This window comes from Lotus japonicus, chromosome 1, assembly GCF_012489685.1.
Source record: "Lotus japonicus ecotype B-129 chromosome 1, LjGifu_v1.2".
Taxonomy (NCBI): Eukaryota; Viridiplantae; Streptophyta; class Magnoliopsida; order Fabales; family Fabaceae; genus Lotus; species Lotus japonicus.
The window spans coordinates 31,811,032-31,828,932 of record NC_080041.1 but is presented as its reverse complement, the minus strand read 5'-3'; the positions used below and the strand labels follow the sequence as shown (position 1 = coordinate 31,828,932).

General features: G+C 38.3%; 3 protein-coding genes across 4 annotated transcripts; 1 reads left to right on the top strand and 2 right to left on the bottom strand.

Moving 5' to 3' along the window:
* The first annotated feature begins 1,932 nt into the window (after nucleotides 1-1,932).
* On the top strand, nucleotides 1,933-10,363 carry LOC130734410 (transcriptional corepressor SEUSS-like). 2 transcript variants are annotated; one of them, XM_057586802.1, is made up of 10 exons: nucleotides 1,933-2,287; nucleotides 2,711-3,709; nucleotides 3,795-3,914; nucleotides 4,185-4,233; nucleotides 4,395-4,609; nucleotides 4,734-4,802; nucleotides 4,900-4,997; nucleotides 5,679-5,772; nucleotides 7,962-8,031; nucleotides 9,151-10,363. In XM_057586802.1, the coding sequence occupies exons 2-10, from the start codon at nucleotides 2,732-2,734 to the stop codon at nucleotides 10,107-10,109; spliced, it is 2,652 nt and encodes an 883-aa protein (XP_057442785.1). In that variant the 5' UTR covers nucleotides 1,933-2,287; nucleotides 2,711-2,731; the 3' UTR covers nucleotides 10,110-10,363. The 2 variants fall into 2 exon arrangements, with proteins under 2 accessions (XP_057442785.1, XP_057442784.1); XM_057586801.1 differs by having other exon boundaries at nucleotides 1,934-2,292.
* Nucleotides 10,364-11,427: 1,064 nt separating this feature from the next.
* On the bottom strand, nucleotides 11,428-12,960 carry LOC130734411 (thioredoxin M-type, chloroplastic-like). Its single transcript, XM_057586804.1, has 2 exons — nucleotides 12,565-12,960; nucleotides 11,428-11,884 (listed from the first exon to the last, which is right to left on the bottom strand). Exons 1-2 carry the CDS (start codon nucleotides 12,788-12,790, stop codon nucleotides 11,565-11,567), a joined length of 546 nt encoding a protein of 181 aa, XP_057442787.1. The 5' UTR covers nucleotides 12,791-12,960; the 3' UTR covers nucleotides 11,428-11,564.
* A 1,875-nt stretch (nucleotides 12,961-14,835) lies between these two features.
* On the bottom strand, nucleotides 14,836-17,881 carry LOC130734409 (uncharacterized). The gene is made up of 4 exons (XM_057586800.1): nucleotides 17,420-17,881; nucleotides 16,530-16,730; nucleotides 16,220-16,387; nucleotides 14,836-15,572 (listed from the first exon to the last, which is right to left on the bottom strand). The coding sequence occupies exons 1-4, from the start codon at nucleotides 17,681-17,683 to the stop codon at nucleotides 15,126-15,128; spliced, it is 1,080 nt and encodes a 359-aa protein (XP_057442783.1). The 5' UTR covers nucleotides 17,684-17,881; the 3' UTR covers nucleotides 14,836-15,125.
* Nucleotides 17,882-17,901: the final 20 nt, after the last annotated feature.

Sequence of the window (17,901 nt, the reverse complement as noted above, 5' to 3'; positions counted from 1 at the left end):
CCTTCATGCTGAGTCCTGCTCTCACCTTCTGTTCTCTTGCCCCTTCTCAGCGGATATTTAGCGAGCTTGTTATAGTTGGTTGGATACTCTTTTGTACTACCAGAAGATGCTCGAGCTCATCTGTTGCAATTTCAGTTTGGCTAGAACTTAGCTCAGAACCGAGGTTTTTCTCTGTTTGGATGCCCACAATTTGGTCTTGTCCGGAACGAGGTGGTTTTTAGAGGGGGAACTCAGGATTTTTCAACAGTGCTCGAACTGATTAAGTGGGCTTTGGAACAAGTCAAGTTTGCATGAGTTCATAAATTCATTATTTGAGTGGCCCTGTGTTATGTGTTCAAGGGCTCTAATTCTTGGCTGTGGAATGTGGTGGGCTTGGAATTTTTGGTGCAGTTCTTGTATCTAGTTATATTGTAATTGATCATCCATGTTGGACTGTATCTTCGCTGGGGTAGCTCACGATTTTTCTCTTTTTCCCTGTGTATCAGTAGGTGGCTGGGTTTCATGTTTTCGGCATGCTTTTCTCCTTTTCATGTATTTTTTATTTCCTTATGGTAGTAGTCTTCTGGCTACTTCCCCTATCTCATGTAATTGGGTTTAGCACCCTTGTGCTAAAATTAAATACAATTTTGCTTATAAAAAAAGGTGGAGGATAAGGTGCAATAGGGTGTGGGTCATGCACCGGTGCAAGACATCTTTACAACCACAGAAATGGGATATTCCATTAAGATACCATACTTGTAACTTGTTAGATAGGTAATATTGAATTTATATTTATTTTAATTAAAAATTGATTTTGACTCTAATGCCCTCACCCCTACCCTTCTCTCTTTCTTTTCTTGGTCTGGCGGTGCTGCTCAGCCACCCCCAACCGACGAATCTCCACCGTCGTCACCACGACCAACCCATCACCGTTGCCGGACTTTATGTAAGGTTGCTGATAACAAACAATTCAAATTAACACAGATCAACCAACGATTTGTGAAATTTTTGGTCTGGATTTTTGTTTTTTTCCATAACCATCATCAGCAACCTCCCAAATCACAATAACATACAAGGAAAAGTCTAGGTATATTGCAGTAGATCCCATCATCATCTCAACGCAAGCAAAGTAAGAAAATCAGATCCCACCAATTTCCTCTTTTCCCTTATTGAAAATCAAATCAAGGAACCAGAACAATTGAACAATCAAGGACAATCTAACAACACCACCCCCACTATTGTTCGTCTCCTCCTCAATCACAAAACAGAACTCATAACTCAAGTTGGTAATTCAAGCGATGGTGGGTTGGGGATTTGCGATGGGGTTTTGATTGGGATATGGGTTTGAGCGATGGGGTTGGATCTGGGTTTTGATGGAGGTGTGGGTTTTGAGGGTGGTGGCCGCGACGGTTTCGATGGTGCTGGGTATTCTAGCGGAAGAGACGAGAAGCGATGGAGGATGAGAGGAAGGTGGAGGAGGTTGGCGGAGCGACGACGACCAAGAGATTGGTGGCTTTGGGATCGACCTGCACACCCAGGTTGGGGTTCCAGATTGTTGATTTCGTGAGTCTTGAAACTTGAGTTCCACGGTGGTTGCCGTTGAGGAGGACGGTTTGCGGCGGCACGACGGCGGAAGAGCACCGGTACGGAGGAGAGAGGGAACCATTCTTGCCTACAACAGATTCATGGGTGAGGGAGAGGTAGAGAGAGAATAGAGAATACAAAAGGGTAATTTTATAAACTTTATTTTTGATTTTTTCTATCTACCAGTCACCTTTACCCACAATTATAAGTCATTTTCCCTCTTGTACCATGCAAGACCTAGGGTGCAATTGCACCCTAACAGCCACCTAAAAAAAAAACCTATAATTTCTCCTCAAATTTCTCTCTTTTAGTTTTAGGCTTATTTGGAGTGCAAACATTTGGAATATCAGCCCAAAAAAAATCCACTTTAGAGAGAGTAGCGAAAAGAAAGAAAAAGAAGCAAAAATTCAACCAGATCCAATAATACCTTGACGTCCGCAGTAACAGTAGGCTCTCTCTCCCTACTTTCTCTCTCTAAAAAAACAGGAGAAACAAAACAACAACTGGGTAATCTTCTTCCTTGAACCAGAACAGGAAGAAGAAGAAGTAGCAGAAGCAGAAACCCTAGAGAGAAAGTAACAAGCTTCTCAACTCAATTCAACTCAATTCAAATTCACAGCTTCCATTCAATTCAATTCAATTTCCATCACATTCTTTTCTCTTCAATTTCAACTTCTCGCTCAGTCCAACTCGTCCCAGTCATGGATCGTCCAATTCGCTCCACGTAAGGTTCGATCAAACCCTTTTATTTTAGCTCCTATTTTCTCCGCGAACTCAACTGCGTTTCACTCTAGTTCACTTTTTTTTTTCATTTTTTATTTTATTTTCAATTGAGCTTAGACTCGGTCCTCGACGACGAAGCTTCTTTTGATTCTGAAAGTTTCAAGTTTCAACGTTTTTGAATGCTTTGGTTATTTCTTATATATAAAAAGATTATTTTTTTCGTGTTTTGGCTTTTTGGGTACTGTTTTGTGGTTTGTGGTTGATGATTTGGATCTGAAAATTGTTGTGTGGTGTAGAGATTGGGTTTGAGGATTGCACATTTCAATGGGGTAGTGGAATTGTGATTTTTTTTACCAGAAAGTTAAAGGCTTGAACTCATTTTCTAATTTCTAATGCACTTAGTTGTTGTTGTTGTTGTGTTTAGGTGAGTGATTGTTTTGAACGAATGGTGCCACCGGGGCCACCCACTCCGATTGGTGGTGCCCAGTCTTCCTTCCCGCAGATGGTTTCGCAGAGAACTCAGTTCAACAACATGAACAACATGCTAGGCAACATGTCCAATGTTACTTCCATGTTGAACCAGTCTTTCCCGAATGGAATTCCGAATTCCGGGCTCTCTGGTCCGGGAAGTAGCCAGCGTGGTGGTATTGATAATAGGGCTGAGCAGGATCCGTTGTCCAGTGTTGGCAACGGGATGAGCTTTGGCAACCCTTCGTCGCCGTTTGTGCAGTCCAATATGGTGAGCCCTGGTTCATCTGGTCAAGGTCAGGGTCAGGGTCAGGGTCAGGGTCAGCAATTTTCAAATGCTTCTGGTAATCAGCTGTTGGCGGAACAACAACATGCCCAACAACTTGAAGCTCGAAATTTCCAACATAGTCAGCAGCAGTCAATGCAAGATTTTTCCACTCTGAACGCGCAGCAGCAACAACAGCAGCAGCATTTTCAATCAGTTCGAGGAGGGATGGGTGGTATTGGACCGGTGAAGTTGGAGCCCCAGGTAAACAATGATAAGTTTGGGCAGCAGCAGCAGTTGCCATCATTTAGAAATCTTGCTTCAGTTAAATTGGAACCGCAACAACTTCAGGCAATGAGAGGGCTGGCTCCTGTTAAAATGGAACCCCAGCATTCTGATCAGCAATTTTTGCATCAACAACAGCAGCAGCAGCAACTTCTCCAGATGTCAAGGCAATCCTCTCAGGCAGCTGCTGCACAGATGAATCTTTTGCAGCAACAGAGACTTTTGCAAATTCAACAACACCAGCAACAACTTTTAAAGGCAATGCCTCAACAACGGTCGCAGTTACAACAGCAGCTTCAACAGCAGAATATGCCGATAATGTCTCCTGCGAAACCAACATATGAACCTGGGATGTGTGCTAGGCGACTGACGCATTACATGTATCAGCAACAACATAGACCTGAAGTAATAATTATACTTGACAGTGTCTTTTTCATAGGTATTATATTTTCCATCTTATAATGTTTCATTTGCACTTGGTTTTATGTAGGATAACAACATCGATTTCTGGAGGAAATTTGTTACTGAGTATTTTGCTCCCAATGCCAGAAAGAAGTGGTGTGTTTCTATGTATGGAAGTGGAAGACAAACAACTGGAGTTTTCCCTCAGGTCTGCTGCAAGAGAAAACCTTATAAACTATTTGTGATGCCTGGATAACCCAGTCTGAGTTAGTATCTTGATTATTGAATGATGACTACAGTCCATTCTCTATTGTACTATACTCATTTATTAGCATCTTGATTTTGGTATGGGATTGCCATATTATTATGTCTCATGCAACCATTACCTATTCTATTGGATTTGAGGTGCAACAATTCTAGGTTCACGAAGCTTAGCATTAGTTTAAGCTAAGATATTTATTTTTCAAATATTTTTCAGGATGTATGGCACTGTGAGATATGTAATCGCAAACCTGGACGTGGGTTTGGTAAGTACTGTTTGTTATTTTCAGTTTTACTTTGTGTCTAATCTTGTTTTGGCTCTATAACATCAAGTTTTTAGCATCATATTTATTTTAAGCATACCGGTAGTTTAAATTTATGGTTGTGCTGCACTATCCTCTTACTGAAGATTTTGATGCGTTTCCAGAAGCAACTGCTGAGGTTCTTCCCAGGCTTTTCAAAATAAAGTATGAAAGTGGTACTTTAGAAGAGCTACTTTATGTTGACATGCCTCGTGAATATCATAATTCCTCCGGCCAGATTGTCCTAGATTATGCAAAAGCAATACAAGAAAGTGTTTTTGAGCAACTTCGTGTTGTTCGTGATGGTCAACTTCGAATAGTTTTCTCTCCAGACCTGAAGGTTATGAATAAGAATATTTACATTCATCTTTAGAAAAAATAATTGAGTGTACATTTATAATACTGATATTCCTTATATCCAAAAGGAATCTTAATTAACATTCTTTTGTTTATTTCTTTTGCAGATATGCTCTTGGGAATTTTGTGCAAGGCGCCATGAAGAGCTCATCCCTAGAAAATTATTAATACCTCAGGTTGCTTATTAAATAATACTTGTTTTTATCTTTAGATTATTGTTTCCAAAGACAAGGTGTGCTTATGATTATTTATTGTATTTGCTGTTGTATTCAGGTTAGTCAGCTTGGAGCAGTTGCTCAAAAGTACCAGGCATTAACTCAAAATGAAACCTCCAATTTATCCGTTCCAGACTTACAAAATAATTGCAACATGTGAGTCCATTTGTTGTTCATGCTTATTTCTGAGCCAGCATCTTTTCATAATTATCTATTTCTTTTGTGATCATTCAAAGGGCCTTGGCTTATTTTCCTATTGAGTAGGGATTCATACGTTAAAGTATCATTTTACTCATCTTCGCCAGTGAATTTATACTCTGCAATTTGTTGTGTTCTGTATTTGTCCCTTCTTTTGGGTTTACCCTGCTGGATCCCCTTATGTATGCATCTTAGTGATGTTTTCATAGTTGTTTCTTATAAATCTTATTCATAATTTCTATATAATTAATAAAGGAACAAATTTTGGCTTATGTAATACTTCTCAGGATGCTACATTCTACCGAACCTTGACTCATACTATTGGAGATGTTAAAACACTTCTCCTATCCTTATATAAATTTCTATTGCTAAAGGTTATCTTTTGTTCTCTTCTGCTCTTGCATGTATCCCGAAAGACTCTTGGATTTACAGCCATTTTAATTTTATCTACTTGGCCAAGCTGTTTCTTGCCAATATATTTTTAACATTTTTTATTCAATTTCTTGGCATATATTATATATCTGCTTGTGCTACTCCTTTATCTTGATTCATTTGTAGTCTAACATGGGGTCACTTATACTTGTAAGAGTATCTGTGTTCATTTTCCTAATTTTATATGCTTCATTGCTGATTTTCCAGGTTTGTTGGATCAGCCCGTCAATTGGCAAAAGCTTTAGAAGTTCCATTGGTTAATGATTTAGGATATACGAAGAGATACGTACGGTGCCTACAGGTAATGCTCTATTTGTTGAGGCACATTCTTTACTGTAGAAACTAGAATGCTACTTTGACTTTAACTACTGTACCTAAACGGACTGACAGATGTAGAATAGGAAGGTGTCCATCCAATGGTCAGCTAATAATTTGCTTTAGGTCTTTAGGTACTTCCATATTTTGAGGGAGTATATTAGATATACAGTAAGATCTACTGTGAAGCACAATCTTGTTAATGTTTTATACTGGTTAGACACTCAGCTTTCGAGAATATTTATTTCTATATCAACCGTTGATGAATTATATGATTAGAGCATGTTCTATGTTATTGTTATCATTATCTTCCTGAATTGAGGTTTAACATTCCAATATTGAATAGTCACTTTATTAATTGTTTTTGGCTTAGTAAAAAGTGTCTTCCAAGTTTGTACTTGGTAAGGGCCTGTTAAGTATGACGTGTGATGCCTTTATTGTAAAGGTTAGTGGCATCATAGACTTTTGACCTTGTGGTTTTTCTGAATCATTGAATTTTATCTATGGATTCAAATACTTTCATGTCAGCTATCAAAAACATTATTCACTGAATAATTTGTCTTTAGATTACGTGTTTTGCACAAATATCATTTCTTTGCTTTTCTAATTTTCAAAATGTGACAAAGAAGCCTCATATATAGGACTTGCTTCCCTTGCCTGCCGTAATTTCCTGTGTCTTTCTTGATACCATTGTAACCTTGGCTGTTGAAATGCTTTTCGAAAAGACATTGCGAACTGGACACTATATTTGTTATTTGCTTGCGATAGCCACACTGTAGCACCTTCTGTATCGTTGTGACTCATGGCCCCTACAGAGCTCTCCATCGCATCGCATTTCAGTGTTGCAGCCACTATAGTGGTGGAAACTGAGGCAGATCGCATGCTTTTGGGCCATGATTCCAAAGTCATAGGAAAAACTCTCAAGATTTCAACACTCACAGGGGAAAAAAGGAAGAATACCCTTCGTCCCTCTCATCTCAGTCTCCTATCTGCTTCTTTTATTTGCTACTATGGTGACCCTTTGCCATCTGGTGATGTTCCAGGCACGATATGGTGTTTTCCAGTCAGAACCTACTGTTATCCAGCGAATCCACACACTTGTACTTGTACCCTGCGTTTGTTTAGCTGCTATTGTGTGACCTATTGCTATTTGGTGACTTTTTTATCTGCTATTGACCGTCCAGCAAACCTCTGTTTTCTGGTGACTCAGTTGCTCTATTTATCATTGTGTCACTTCTTCTATGTTTATCTTTTCCCTGCCTGTCTTCTGTTAGAACCAGTAAAAATAAACAAGAACCAGTATATTATTGAATTAAAGAGAAGCTTCAAGAGCTGCTACAGTGTAACCAGAGCTACTGCTCCTGCCGGAGAGAAAACCCCTCCTAACAAAACTAACCAATTTCTAACCTACTCTCACCTCTCGCTACTCACTCTCTTAAACCCCTAATTCTCTAATTCTTTTCCCAATTTGTCCCTCTCTCTAATTCATTTCCCGATCTGTCCCTCTCTTTTTCTTTCTAGAATAAACCCTCCAAATAGCAGGCCTATTTGGGACTTGGCCCAATAATTCCCCTTCGTCATAATTTATGGGCTCAGGTACCCTATCATCTTTTTTTCATTCTCATTTTTTTCTGTCCGAGTATCTTTTTAAAAAAAATCAGCATTTATATGTAGGTAATATAAATTATTTATTCTGTATAAAAATTTTAGAGTAGCAGCCATCCTATCATATGCTCCTGCGGTAGTATCTCCGTCTGGTAGTTTAGGGTTAAAAATTCTTACTTGGTTCATTATTTTTAAGAGTGCCAATTTGATTGCAAAATATGGAAGTTATTCTAGTTTACTGATAAATCTACATTGTTTCTTGAATCACTGTTTGTAATAGACTCCTTCCCCGAGAGGGGACTTCAGAGTTCAGACCCAAAATGATTGTTCGATATTTTCAGTGTTGCTTTTTTAGTAATTTCTGGAATTTTTGGGAGAGCTCATCTTTACATAGAGAGTGAAAAGTCTTTTTTTCGCGTTGCTATGGATGCTGTATTAATAAAAGCAAATGAAAAGTTATCAGAAAAATTATGAATTCATTGAGAGTATGTTTTCCAATTAACTATTTTGAGTTGGGTCTGTTTAGTCAACTTGCAAAATGATTTTTTTCATTTCTTGTTTATGTTGCAGATATCAGAAGTGGTAAATAGCATGAAAGACCTAATAGATTATAGTAGAGAAACAGAGACTGGACCTATGGGTAAGTTAATAATCTGTTTACTGGTGGATCACTCATTTGTTAAAACGGATATGAACATGTTTCAAAACAGTACTCCCCCTCCGTCCCATATTATAAGTCACATTTTCTCAAAAAAAATTGTCCCAAAATATAAGTCACTCTCCAATATATATGAAGCATTATTTATTTTTTGTCATGTTTACCCTCATATTTCATATGAAAGAGATAGTGGAATTTTAAAAAGCTTTTAACTTGGAGAGAGGAATTCATGAGTAATCTAGGAGGTTAATTTTTTTTTTTATAAATTTATTGCCAATAACTACTTTTCTTAATCCTAGAGAATTAGGTAAATGTGGCTTATAAATTGGGACGGAGGGAGTGTCATGTTTTATGTAAAAGCACTAACTTATCTTTCTTATTGTTGCAATGTTTATATACCGTTTCTTATTGAACAAGACCTATATAATTTATATGGGTTGGAAAGCCTTTACTTTTATCACTTTATATTATAATTTAGGTTATATTACTTATTTAGTGGTCCCTACAACTAAAACTGATTAAACTGGTCCCTATCATTTCTAAACTATGCAAATGTTCATATGATAATTATGTTGACATTTAAATGAAGAATATTAAGCATCAATCATCATGTGGTGATACAAGTGGCAAATATAATATGTATTTTTTAATGACATGGTTGCAAAAGTGTCACAAGCCTGTCCATGTGAGTCTGTTGTGATCATTAATTTTTTTCTTCTTAAATTTACACCAGCTTGAACTGGCACATCGGATGCAGCTCTTTTTTCCACCAAGTATTAAAAGTATTATAGGATGTATTGCTGTCTACTCACTAATCATTGGCCTTTCAGATCAATTATTGCTGTTTCTAGTGGTGATTATTTTGCACTTTATGGGAATTATTCACATCAATTTAATTGGTTATGAACTTTTGAAAACAATGTTGGATCTAGCTTGAAAATATAGGAACTAAGTGAGTTGTTTAATCTATAATTTAAATTTGTTTTTCACACTAACTCCCACAAAAACATTATCCTACTTTTTAATTAATATTTGGGGACCTTGAAGCCAACCTTTCAAGGCACTGCTAATCAAATCTTTATTTTTCTTCCATTCTCACAGACAGCTTGGCTAAATTCCCTCGGAGAACTAGTGGTTCATCTCGACTACATAGTCAGGCACAACAGTCTGAAGATCAAATGCAGCAGCAATCACAGCCCCAGCAGCAGCAACAGCATATGGTGGCCCATACCTCAAATGGTGATCAAAACACTATGCAGACTGCTTCCCTGCAAATGACTTCTAACAATGGTGTTGCTTGTGTAAATAACACTGTCAATTCAGCATCTTCATCAACTGCCACGAGCACCATTGTTGGACTTCTCCACCAGAACTCTATGAACTCTAGACAGCAAAACTCTATGAATGTGACCAGCCCGTATGGAGTTAGTTCTGTTCAGATCACATCTCCAGGTTCCTCTAGTACGATGCCACAAGCACAACCAAACCCATCCCTTCAATCTTCAACACCGTCCGCATCTAACAACAACCCTCAAACATCTCACCCCGCCTTAACACCCGCAAATCACATTGGTACAGCAAACTCACCAGCTAACATTTCCTTGCAACAACAGCAGACATCTCTTTCAGGGGAAGCTGACCCTGGCGATGCTCAGAGCTCAGTCCAAAAGATCATTCATGAGATGATGATGTCCTCCCAGATGAATGTCACAGCAGGAATGGCAGGTAGGGGCTCTCTTGGAAATGACATGAAGAATGTAAATGGGATTCTACCAGCGAGTAATGGCATGGTTGCTAATGGGGCTATGAACAGTAATTCTGGTGTTGGTGTTGGAGTTGGTGGTTATGGCACAATGGGTCTTGGTCCATCTGGTATGGCCAATGGAGTGAGACAAGCAATGGGCAATAATTCAGTTATGAATGGAAGGATAGGAATGGCATCTATTGCCAGGGACCAAGCTATAAATCATCATCAGGATTTGTCAAGCCAACTACTTAGTGGGCTAGGAGCAGTTAATGGTTTTAGTAATCTTCAATTTGATTGGAAACCATCTCCATGAGAGCCTTTGTAATCTTATGGATGTTGCGGTTCTTTTGCAGCTGCTTGTGCAGCATGAGAAATGCAAGAATTGCCTTCGGGTCCATGATGGTGGCCGTACAAATGTGGGTAGTGATAGGTCGATCTACTAATCTGTTATTTTATATATAAAAGAAATGAAAATTTGTTGGCTGGTTGTTTGTCAGATGAGGCTGATTTTTCTACATTCAATTGTAACTTTAATTTTGTATTTCTTAAATATCATTTTTACGATCACATGCTTAGGCACTGCACAGGCATTCAAGTGCTAGTGCATGGTTGAAAATCCTTCTAAAAATGATTATGAAGTCATTGTCAATTATGCAGAGAAGCATATGCGAGTAGTTTCTGCGTTCCAGAATTAATTCTGGTGAAAGAAACTGATCTAAACATGCTAAAAGTTGATGTTGGGGCTGCCAACCATGGTAGTCAGATAAGGATTTAGATGTAAAGCGGAGAGGAGTTTAAAGCGAAGCGCTAATGCGGAATCTAAGATGTAAGCTTTAGTAGCTGTTTATATTTATATATATCTTTATTCATATAATACATGAATAGCCCCACCAGCATCTCCGGAACCTGAACAATCTATTTCAATGAATAACATAAGTAGAGTGAAAGTGAAGAACAAGAATGATGATGTTCAACAAAGGCAGAGACGAATTCAGACAGAGGTAGAGAGGAAGATAGTTAAACATGGAGGAAGAGAGGACCACTTTGTCATCGCCGGCGGCCTTCGTCATTGCAGATCGCGGTCACGGTGGGCGGTGGCTGCCCTTGCTTGGTTTCCTTCGTCGCTACTAGGGTTGAGTGGTGAGAGCTGCTAGGGTTCTTTTAGTTTCAGAATTAGGTCAAGGGCCAAACAGGTCAAATATACTAGTTTCATTAAACATCTACCTGAAGTGCAGAAGCGCTCCCTAAATGGCGCTTTAGCACTGCTTCTATGCTTCAGAACCGCTTCAGCACAACTTTAGGAGGTTTTAAGCTTTAGCCATCGCTTGAAGCGTTGGCAATTCGTGAATCGCTAAAGCTAGCTTTAGACTACCATGCTGCAAACCGCAACTAATCGAGAGTGAGTAGCCATGTAACAAAAGTGCTGGAAAAGAAGTGTGGTGCAGGTCTGGTTTGAGTCCCAACAGCTATGTGTGTTGTCACAGCTAAAAAGGCTATGAAAGAAGTCATTGGAAACTCCTAAACCTGGGACAATAATAGTGCTAAATTAATCTGGCATGACAAAATAGTTAATCAGTGAGAGTAAACGCATTTGGAAACTGAATTCCTACAGATTATAGAATGAGCAGCAGTGACGAAAAGAGGGACTGAATTTTCCTCCATGGGGAATTTATGTAAAATGCAATCTTTACAAAATGTTGAAAAAGATATGGATACAAAGTACTATTTTGATAAATCGTGAGATAATCCTTGGTTCATGATTCTCAACTCATATAGCTATGTATTTCTCCAGTGATGCAGTCAAAGTGGACTTGGGAACGGCACCGATTACACTTTCTTTTTTCTCTCCATTTTTGAAGAATAGAACAGTTGGAATGCTTCTGATTCCATACTGTGTGGCTATGTTTGGACTGTCATCTGTGTTAAGCTTGTAGCATGCAATTTTTCCAGCATACTCTTTGGCTAACTCATCAATAAGAGGAGCTATCATTCTGCAAGGACCACACCATGGTGCCCAAAAATCTACCAGCACAGGAATTTCACTTGCAATAACAAGGTCATTCCAGCTTGATTCTGTCACTACTTTTACTGCAAAAACAAAATTGAGTACGTGGATATCAGCAGGTAAGACACTTCAAATAGGGCCTGCAACTTATATGAAAATTTTGAAACTGCTACCTAAATGCTTTCTGATGGGAAAACAAAATCATGAATTCAGGTAACAAGAAAATTAATACATTAACAATGGATATTCATCTAGGGAGCTCGAATCTTGTGAAATTAAATAACTCGGTGTGTGCTTGGATACCAATTGTGTGCAATGTGAGCAGACTCATGCAAATTCATAGGAAACATTAGAATCAACTTTTATTTTGAAATGAGTGTGAACTTCAGTTTGAACTTGTGCCAATAGATATCAAAACATAATCACAATCATATAATTTGGCCACCATATGCTAATGCCTAATTTGAGTTTTATACAATGATATTCTTAAAACTTAAAAGTGTGTTAATATTTCACATGTACACCCCCAAACGCGTAAATCAAAGTGGCACATAGTTATTCTAGCTTAAACAAGAGGTCTCGGGTTCGAGTCTCTGACCTAATTGCAAGAGCAATTTAATACACACAAAAAAAAAATCATTTCACATGTACACAATGTAGTTTTGGCCTTTTGATTCATTCTTAAGAGAGACTGAAATGTTGTATAATTTGAGTAAAAAAATAAGAATTAGGGCAATTAACAATAAGCAGATTGGTGAGTTACCTTCATTTACTGCTTCACGAGCATTGCAGATGACACTAAATTTTCTGTTGGTACCAGCAGCAGAGTAAAGAGAAGGGTTTGATGATGTAGCTGATTTTGAGAAACATTTCTTGAATCCTCTGTAAGTTGGGAAAACAACCTTTTCCCTTGCACTGAATGGATGAAGACTTTGGGGTCTGGCGACTGTGCCAACTGTGGTTACCTGCAAACAACTCTCCATGGCCATACCGTTTCTTTTGTTTGATTTCCTTTCTGCTTCACTGAGAAAAAGGCAATGCAGGATGATACCCTGGAGTTATGGATAAGCCACTGTACTGGTTTTGTGCTGTGTTTTCTTCCACTCGATATTATTCAAGATTGTAAGGTTCTTAGATGGCTCAGATTCTTGTGGATGTAGTTGATGTTCTCAAACCTTAACTTTTGTCCCCACTAAACCCAACAAAAATATACTTGTACCACAAAACAGTGTGCGTAAACATTACCACCACACCCTTCCCGTAAAAAAAAAAAAACATTACCACCACACCCACGTCCGTCGGTTGGTTTAATGTTTTTTTTACTTCTTAACTTTAATATTTTGCATGTTTCTATTTTTTTTTTTAGGTTTAATGATTAAATTATGAGTTTGTAAGCGAATTTGATTTTAGTTTCTCTGAAAGAAAAATAACGTTTAGTGACAGTATTTTTACAATTACTGACGGATTTTGACTGCCCATAAACTGTTATTTTTTCTCAAAAAGCCTAAAATCAAACTCGCTTATAAACTCATGGACTAATTTGATGATTAACTATATTTTTTTAATATTTATCTAATGTTAGTATATGTTAGGTGAGTTAACCCGTCAACCCACCCATTTTAGATGGGTCAACCTACTGACTTGCCCCGTTTTGAGTGTAATTATTACTCACAATTCATAATTTTTATTATATTTATTTCTTTGGCAGGCTAACCTGTCAATCCGCTATTAAATGGGGCGAGGTTCATTATCCAACCCACTACTCAAATGGTCGGGCGGGTTGGGCAGGTTGACAGCAGGGTGGAATGAGTTGGTTTGAGCTTCATCAAATGATGTGGACAATGTCACATAAGCGTTCACCGGACACGTATGCATTTCGCAGGAGGTTATATTCAAGTGATCAAATAATTCATTAATCGTAAGGACCTAAATGCAATGCAATTTTACTCCGGTGAGAGGCTAAAATTAAACGAGAGAGAGAGAGAGAGAGAGAGTAAATTATGATCGTTCTCAGCCATGGTTTCACATTTTATCATTTTATTCCTGACCGAGTGGTTGACTTCGAGACTCGAAATTGACTGAGTCACCAAGTTACATGATTAACTCGCCGAGGTTATACGAGTGCTCCAAGTCACATGAAGATTTGATCCAACATTCACAAATCGATTGGGCCAGTCCTACACGCTTAGTGAGCAATGAGAATGATGTAGATTCAAATCCTTAGCAGAACGTAGAGTCTTGTAATAACCTAACCGTTACATGTAAAAATGATTAAAAGTCTTTAATACAAGATAGACCTTCCCTTTTATAGTGGGTGGTCAAAACCCTAAACCTATCTCTCTAGTGGACTCTTGGGTCTTACAATCTCTCAGCCCAAGAGTCCATACAAAGTCCAGACTCACCCACAGACGATCGATCCCTAAAATCTCCTAAGTGTCTACTTTTACCCGCCCCTTGATAAATTGCGCGTCGATTGACCCACCAATTAGGTTTCTCCTCTCGCCTGATGGAAAATGCTTCACCCTAGTGTCTTTACGGATTGGTTAGCCAATACTGGTTTGCTTCATGGGCAAGGCCCTTTATTGGCTTGAGGGCTCACCCAGTCCAGGTCCAGCCAAGTCTAATAACAACTATGTGATAATTCTCAAATAATTCAAAATGCTTCTGCAAGATTTTGTAAATTTACATATTACTTTTAAGGTCGAGCCAAGTCTAATAACAACTATGTGATAATTCTCAAATAATTCAAAATGCTTCTGCTAGATTTTGTAAATTTACATATTACTTTTAAGTGTAGTGTGTTATGTGGCATGTGAAGTATGTAATAGGCCAACATTGTCTACTTCATGACATATTAGTCGATAGTATGAGCTTAAATAGTTGTAACCCCTTAAACTCTGCTGTGGTTAACGACAGTAACTCTAAAACGGTAAAAACTAAAACCATATCAGACATTCTAAAAATTAGGAGCTTAAATCATATATAGGAAATATTTAAGGCACTAAAATCATATTTACCAAAAACTCAATAGTAATACATCGGGAGACAACCAGCTTCTTCTTTAACCACTGCCCATGATGAAGCAAATCTACAACAATCTTTAGTTTCATATGCACGGTGAATTACAACACTGCCAGACAAAAGGAAAAACAAAGAGCATTGATCTATGTAATTGTTAATGGAGCATGCTCAAGGTAATTTACATTTTAAGGACTTCCCTGTGAACATTTTACAACAACCCAGACTATCATGACAAAATTTGCACAAGTATAGACTTGACATAAAGTGATCTCCCTGGTAACATCTTTAACACAGATTGTCAACTCAAAATGAGTAATCCTTTAAATCAGATTTTGAGTCACCCAGTTCCATGTCTGCCGTGCACTCTTCTTCGGTAAGTGGTGGGAGTTGCCTTGTCTTGCGCTTCATATTGTGTTTGTGCCAATCAGTCTTGTGGTGTTCCCTGTACAGCTTAGAGTCTTCAAATGAAACATTACATGTGTTGCACTTGTTTTGCTTTGATTGCTGCCCCTCTGTTGGCTTACTCGTAGATGAAATTGTTTGCTTTTCAAGTTTATCATTCAGCTCAAGCACAGATTCACTAGTTTCTTTGGACAATGGTGCATGCATATCCTCATCATCATTGTATTGATCCACTTGGGTATCCCCCTCCACGTAAAGAGAGTGAGCAAGAACTTCAAATCTTCCATGCATCTTATCCATTATGAAGTCATGACAGTCCTTATATAGACCAGGTTCCAACTCAAAAATCTGCAAACGAACACCAATTTTCTTCAATACACCGTAGCGGAATCAAGATAAACACATACATATACGTGGACATACCAGACCTCAAAACTTTTAGAACGCATTCTTCTTTGTTAATGCTAAACAGGGATTAATAACATTTGAAATGGAAGAATCATGGAGCAGTTATACAAACGGACTTCCCCTTTGCATTTTTAATGGGTTATTTGGTCGGGATGAGGGTGAAGCTAGGGAGGATGTCCACAAATGAAACTGAATTTCGCATCGGTTATACATTGGTTATAACTCACAAGAAACAGCAACTGGATGCCCAATATCAGATAAATCAGCTAATAGCAGCAGCCAGCAAGCCACCAACCAGATATTTGATCATGTTAATTACAGTTTTATTTTACTAATGAGCATAAACTAATAAACAGAACAGATGCAGTATAAAGAAACTTGCTGACTTATTCCTGGAATTACCATAACTGTTGAAAACATGGCCCACAATTTTGTTTTAGATGAAAAGAGTTAATAATAAGGAAATCTTTAAACCACCAATGATAATGATGCTTTCAAACCAAAAACCTCTGTTTCTAAATTGAAAATGGAATGGAACCATGAACAAAATTTGTATACAACTAAATGAGCAATAACAGAGGACTTACAACAGATAACTGAGCAGCAGAACCTTCTTTAGAAATAACGGTTGCCTTCCACTCATTCAGCTTCTCCAAAAGGGCAGACACTTGGTCCTCCGGAGCAGCAGCTCGTATTCTTAATGGACACCTTTTTATAGGGAAATGCTTTTGAAGCTCGTGAATCAACTCCAAAGCCTGTATTACACATAGACCCACTCTTATTTAGTATATACTGATATAATTTTCAATACGATAATCACCATCAGGAAATCATCATAACCCTTTATTTAACAAGATGATTATAGGACTGTATAGAATGTCAGAATGAGAGAAAAACCTGCTTCTTGGAAGTGCTGTGTGGATCAACAGCAAAATGGATTTCCCTCATAAGGCGTTCAATCATGCTGATGGTGTAAGGGCGCTGAGTCTCCGGATTGTAAGTCTTGTGCATGACAATGGTGGCAATGTCCCTAAACTGACTCGACAGCAATGACTCCCTCTCTTTGCCAGCAACCTGAAGCTCCCCCTTCTTCAAAATCTGAAACCACAAACCATTTTTCACACTCACACACATGCCCTCAACCCAAATAGTCAATGATTAAATTAATCCCAAAAAAGGCAGCACTGGTCACTCATACTAGTTCCTAACATGAAGTAATAAGCACTTCATCACCTGGAAAATTTGTTCATATTAGTCCCACCCTTACATAAACAAAAAGGCTCTAACTATCATGTCACGATACATTAGTTCCTAATGACGGCTTTACATGACCGACAAAAACCATGAATTTAAGACTAATGCGACTGAGAAAAAAACAGGCAAATGCCATTTATTCTGTTAAATATCCAGAGATTAATGTGACAAATCTTACGAAAATGGGGCTTACGCCTTACGGGTACTTTGTCCATCAAAGTAGTTGTCATGTCACATAACTTAATGACTAATTTGATTGATGAAATGTGTATTCAGCACAAAATTATTGGACAAAGTGCCATTTAGATGCTACCTTTAACACAACTTCCATTGTCTAAAGACTGATTCAACAAACATGCATTTTTCAGAAACTAACAGCATGCTTAAATCTACTCTTAATCTTCCTAAAGCACTTCATACCATTCCCAAAATCATTTCTCCTTCTATACCTAAACATATTGAATTCACATACATATATTAAAATTATTTACTCGAAATGAAAAGCCAAAATTGAATGTTAATACTAGACCGACCTCTAAGCATATGGCGGAGTGATCATCGGTTCCAAAAGCAGCGATCAAATCCTTAGACTTGGCAAGAACTCCTTTGGAAACATTGGAATAAACGGTGTGAGACTGCAAGACTTCATCGATGTCCTTCTCGACGCCGGAACGCCAAGAAAGGACGGTGTTCGGATAGCAGGCGATTTCGAAGCGGTTGCCGTGCTTCTTGAGACGCACCACCGCCACGTTCGTTAGCCTCTTCTGACCTATCGGTTGCACCAGCGTTCGAGACATCTCTACCTTCTTCTCCCTCGAGCCTTTCTGTTTCCGTCAAGATTTATATAAACCTCGCGCCTACTATGATAAAATCTGAATTAGTGTTTGGATTAACTTTTTTCACAACTGAAATTGATTTTTGGATGAAATTGGGTTTTATAAATTGATGTGGAATAAGAGAGTTGAAGCTAAAGCGATTTTGTATGTGAAGTATGTGTTTGGTTGTGCGTTTCAAC

Excerpts from the sequence above, each read along its gene's own strand:
- LOC130734409 (XM_057586800.1), bottom strand. The coding sequence starts at position 17,683 with ATGTCTCGAACGCTGGTGCAACCGATAGGTCAGAAGAGGCTAACGAAC. Across the intron at positions 16,731-17,419 it reads ACTCCGCCATATGCTTAGAG|ATTTTGAAGAAGGGGGAGCT; the intron begins GTCGGTCTAGTA and ends TTGTGGTTTCAG. Across the intron at positions 16,388-16,529 it reads ACAGCACTTCCAAGAAGCAG|GCTTTGGAGTTGATTCACGA; the intron begins GTTTTTCTCTCA and ends TGTGTAATACAG.
- LOC130734411 (XM_057586804.1), bottom strand. The coding sequence starts at position 12,790 with ATGGCCATGGAGAGTTGTTTGCAGGTAACCACAGTTGGCACAGTCGCC. Across the intron at positions 11,885-12,564 it reads TCGTGAAGCAGTAAATGAAG|TAAAAGTAGTGACAGAATCA; the intron begins GTAACTCACCAA and ends TTGTTTTTGCAG.
- LOC130734410 (XM_057586802.1), top strand. The coding sequence starts at position 2,732 with ATGGTGCCACCGGGGCCACCCACTCCGATTGGTGGTGCCCAGTCTTCC. Across the intron at positions 3,915-4,184 it reads CAACTGGAGTTTTCCCTCAG|GATGTATGGCACTGTGAGAT; the intron begins GTCTGCTGCAAG and ends AATATTTTTCAG. Across the intron at positions 4,998-5,678 it reads TTACAAAATAATTGCAACAT|GTTTGTTGGATCAGCCCGTC; the intron begins GTGAGTCCATTT and ends CTGATTTTCCAG.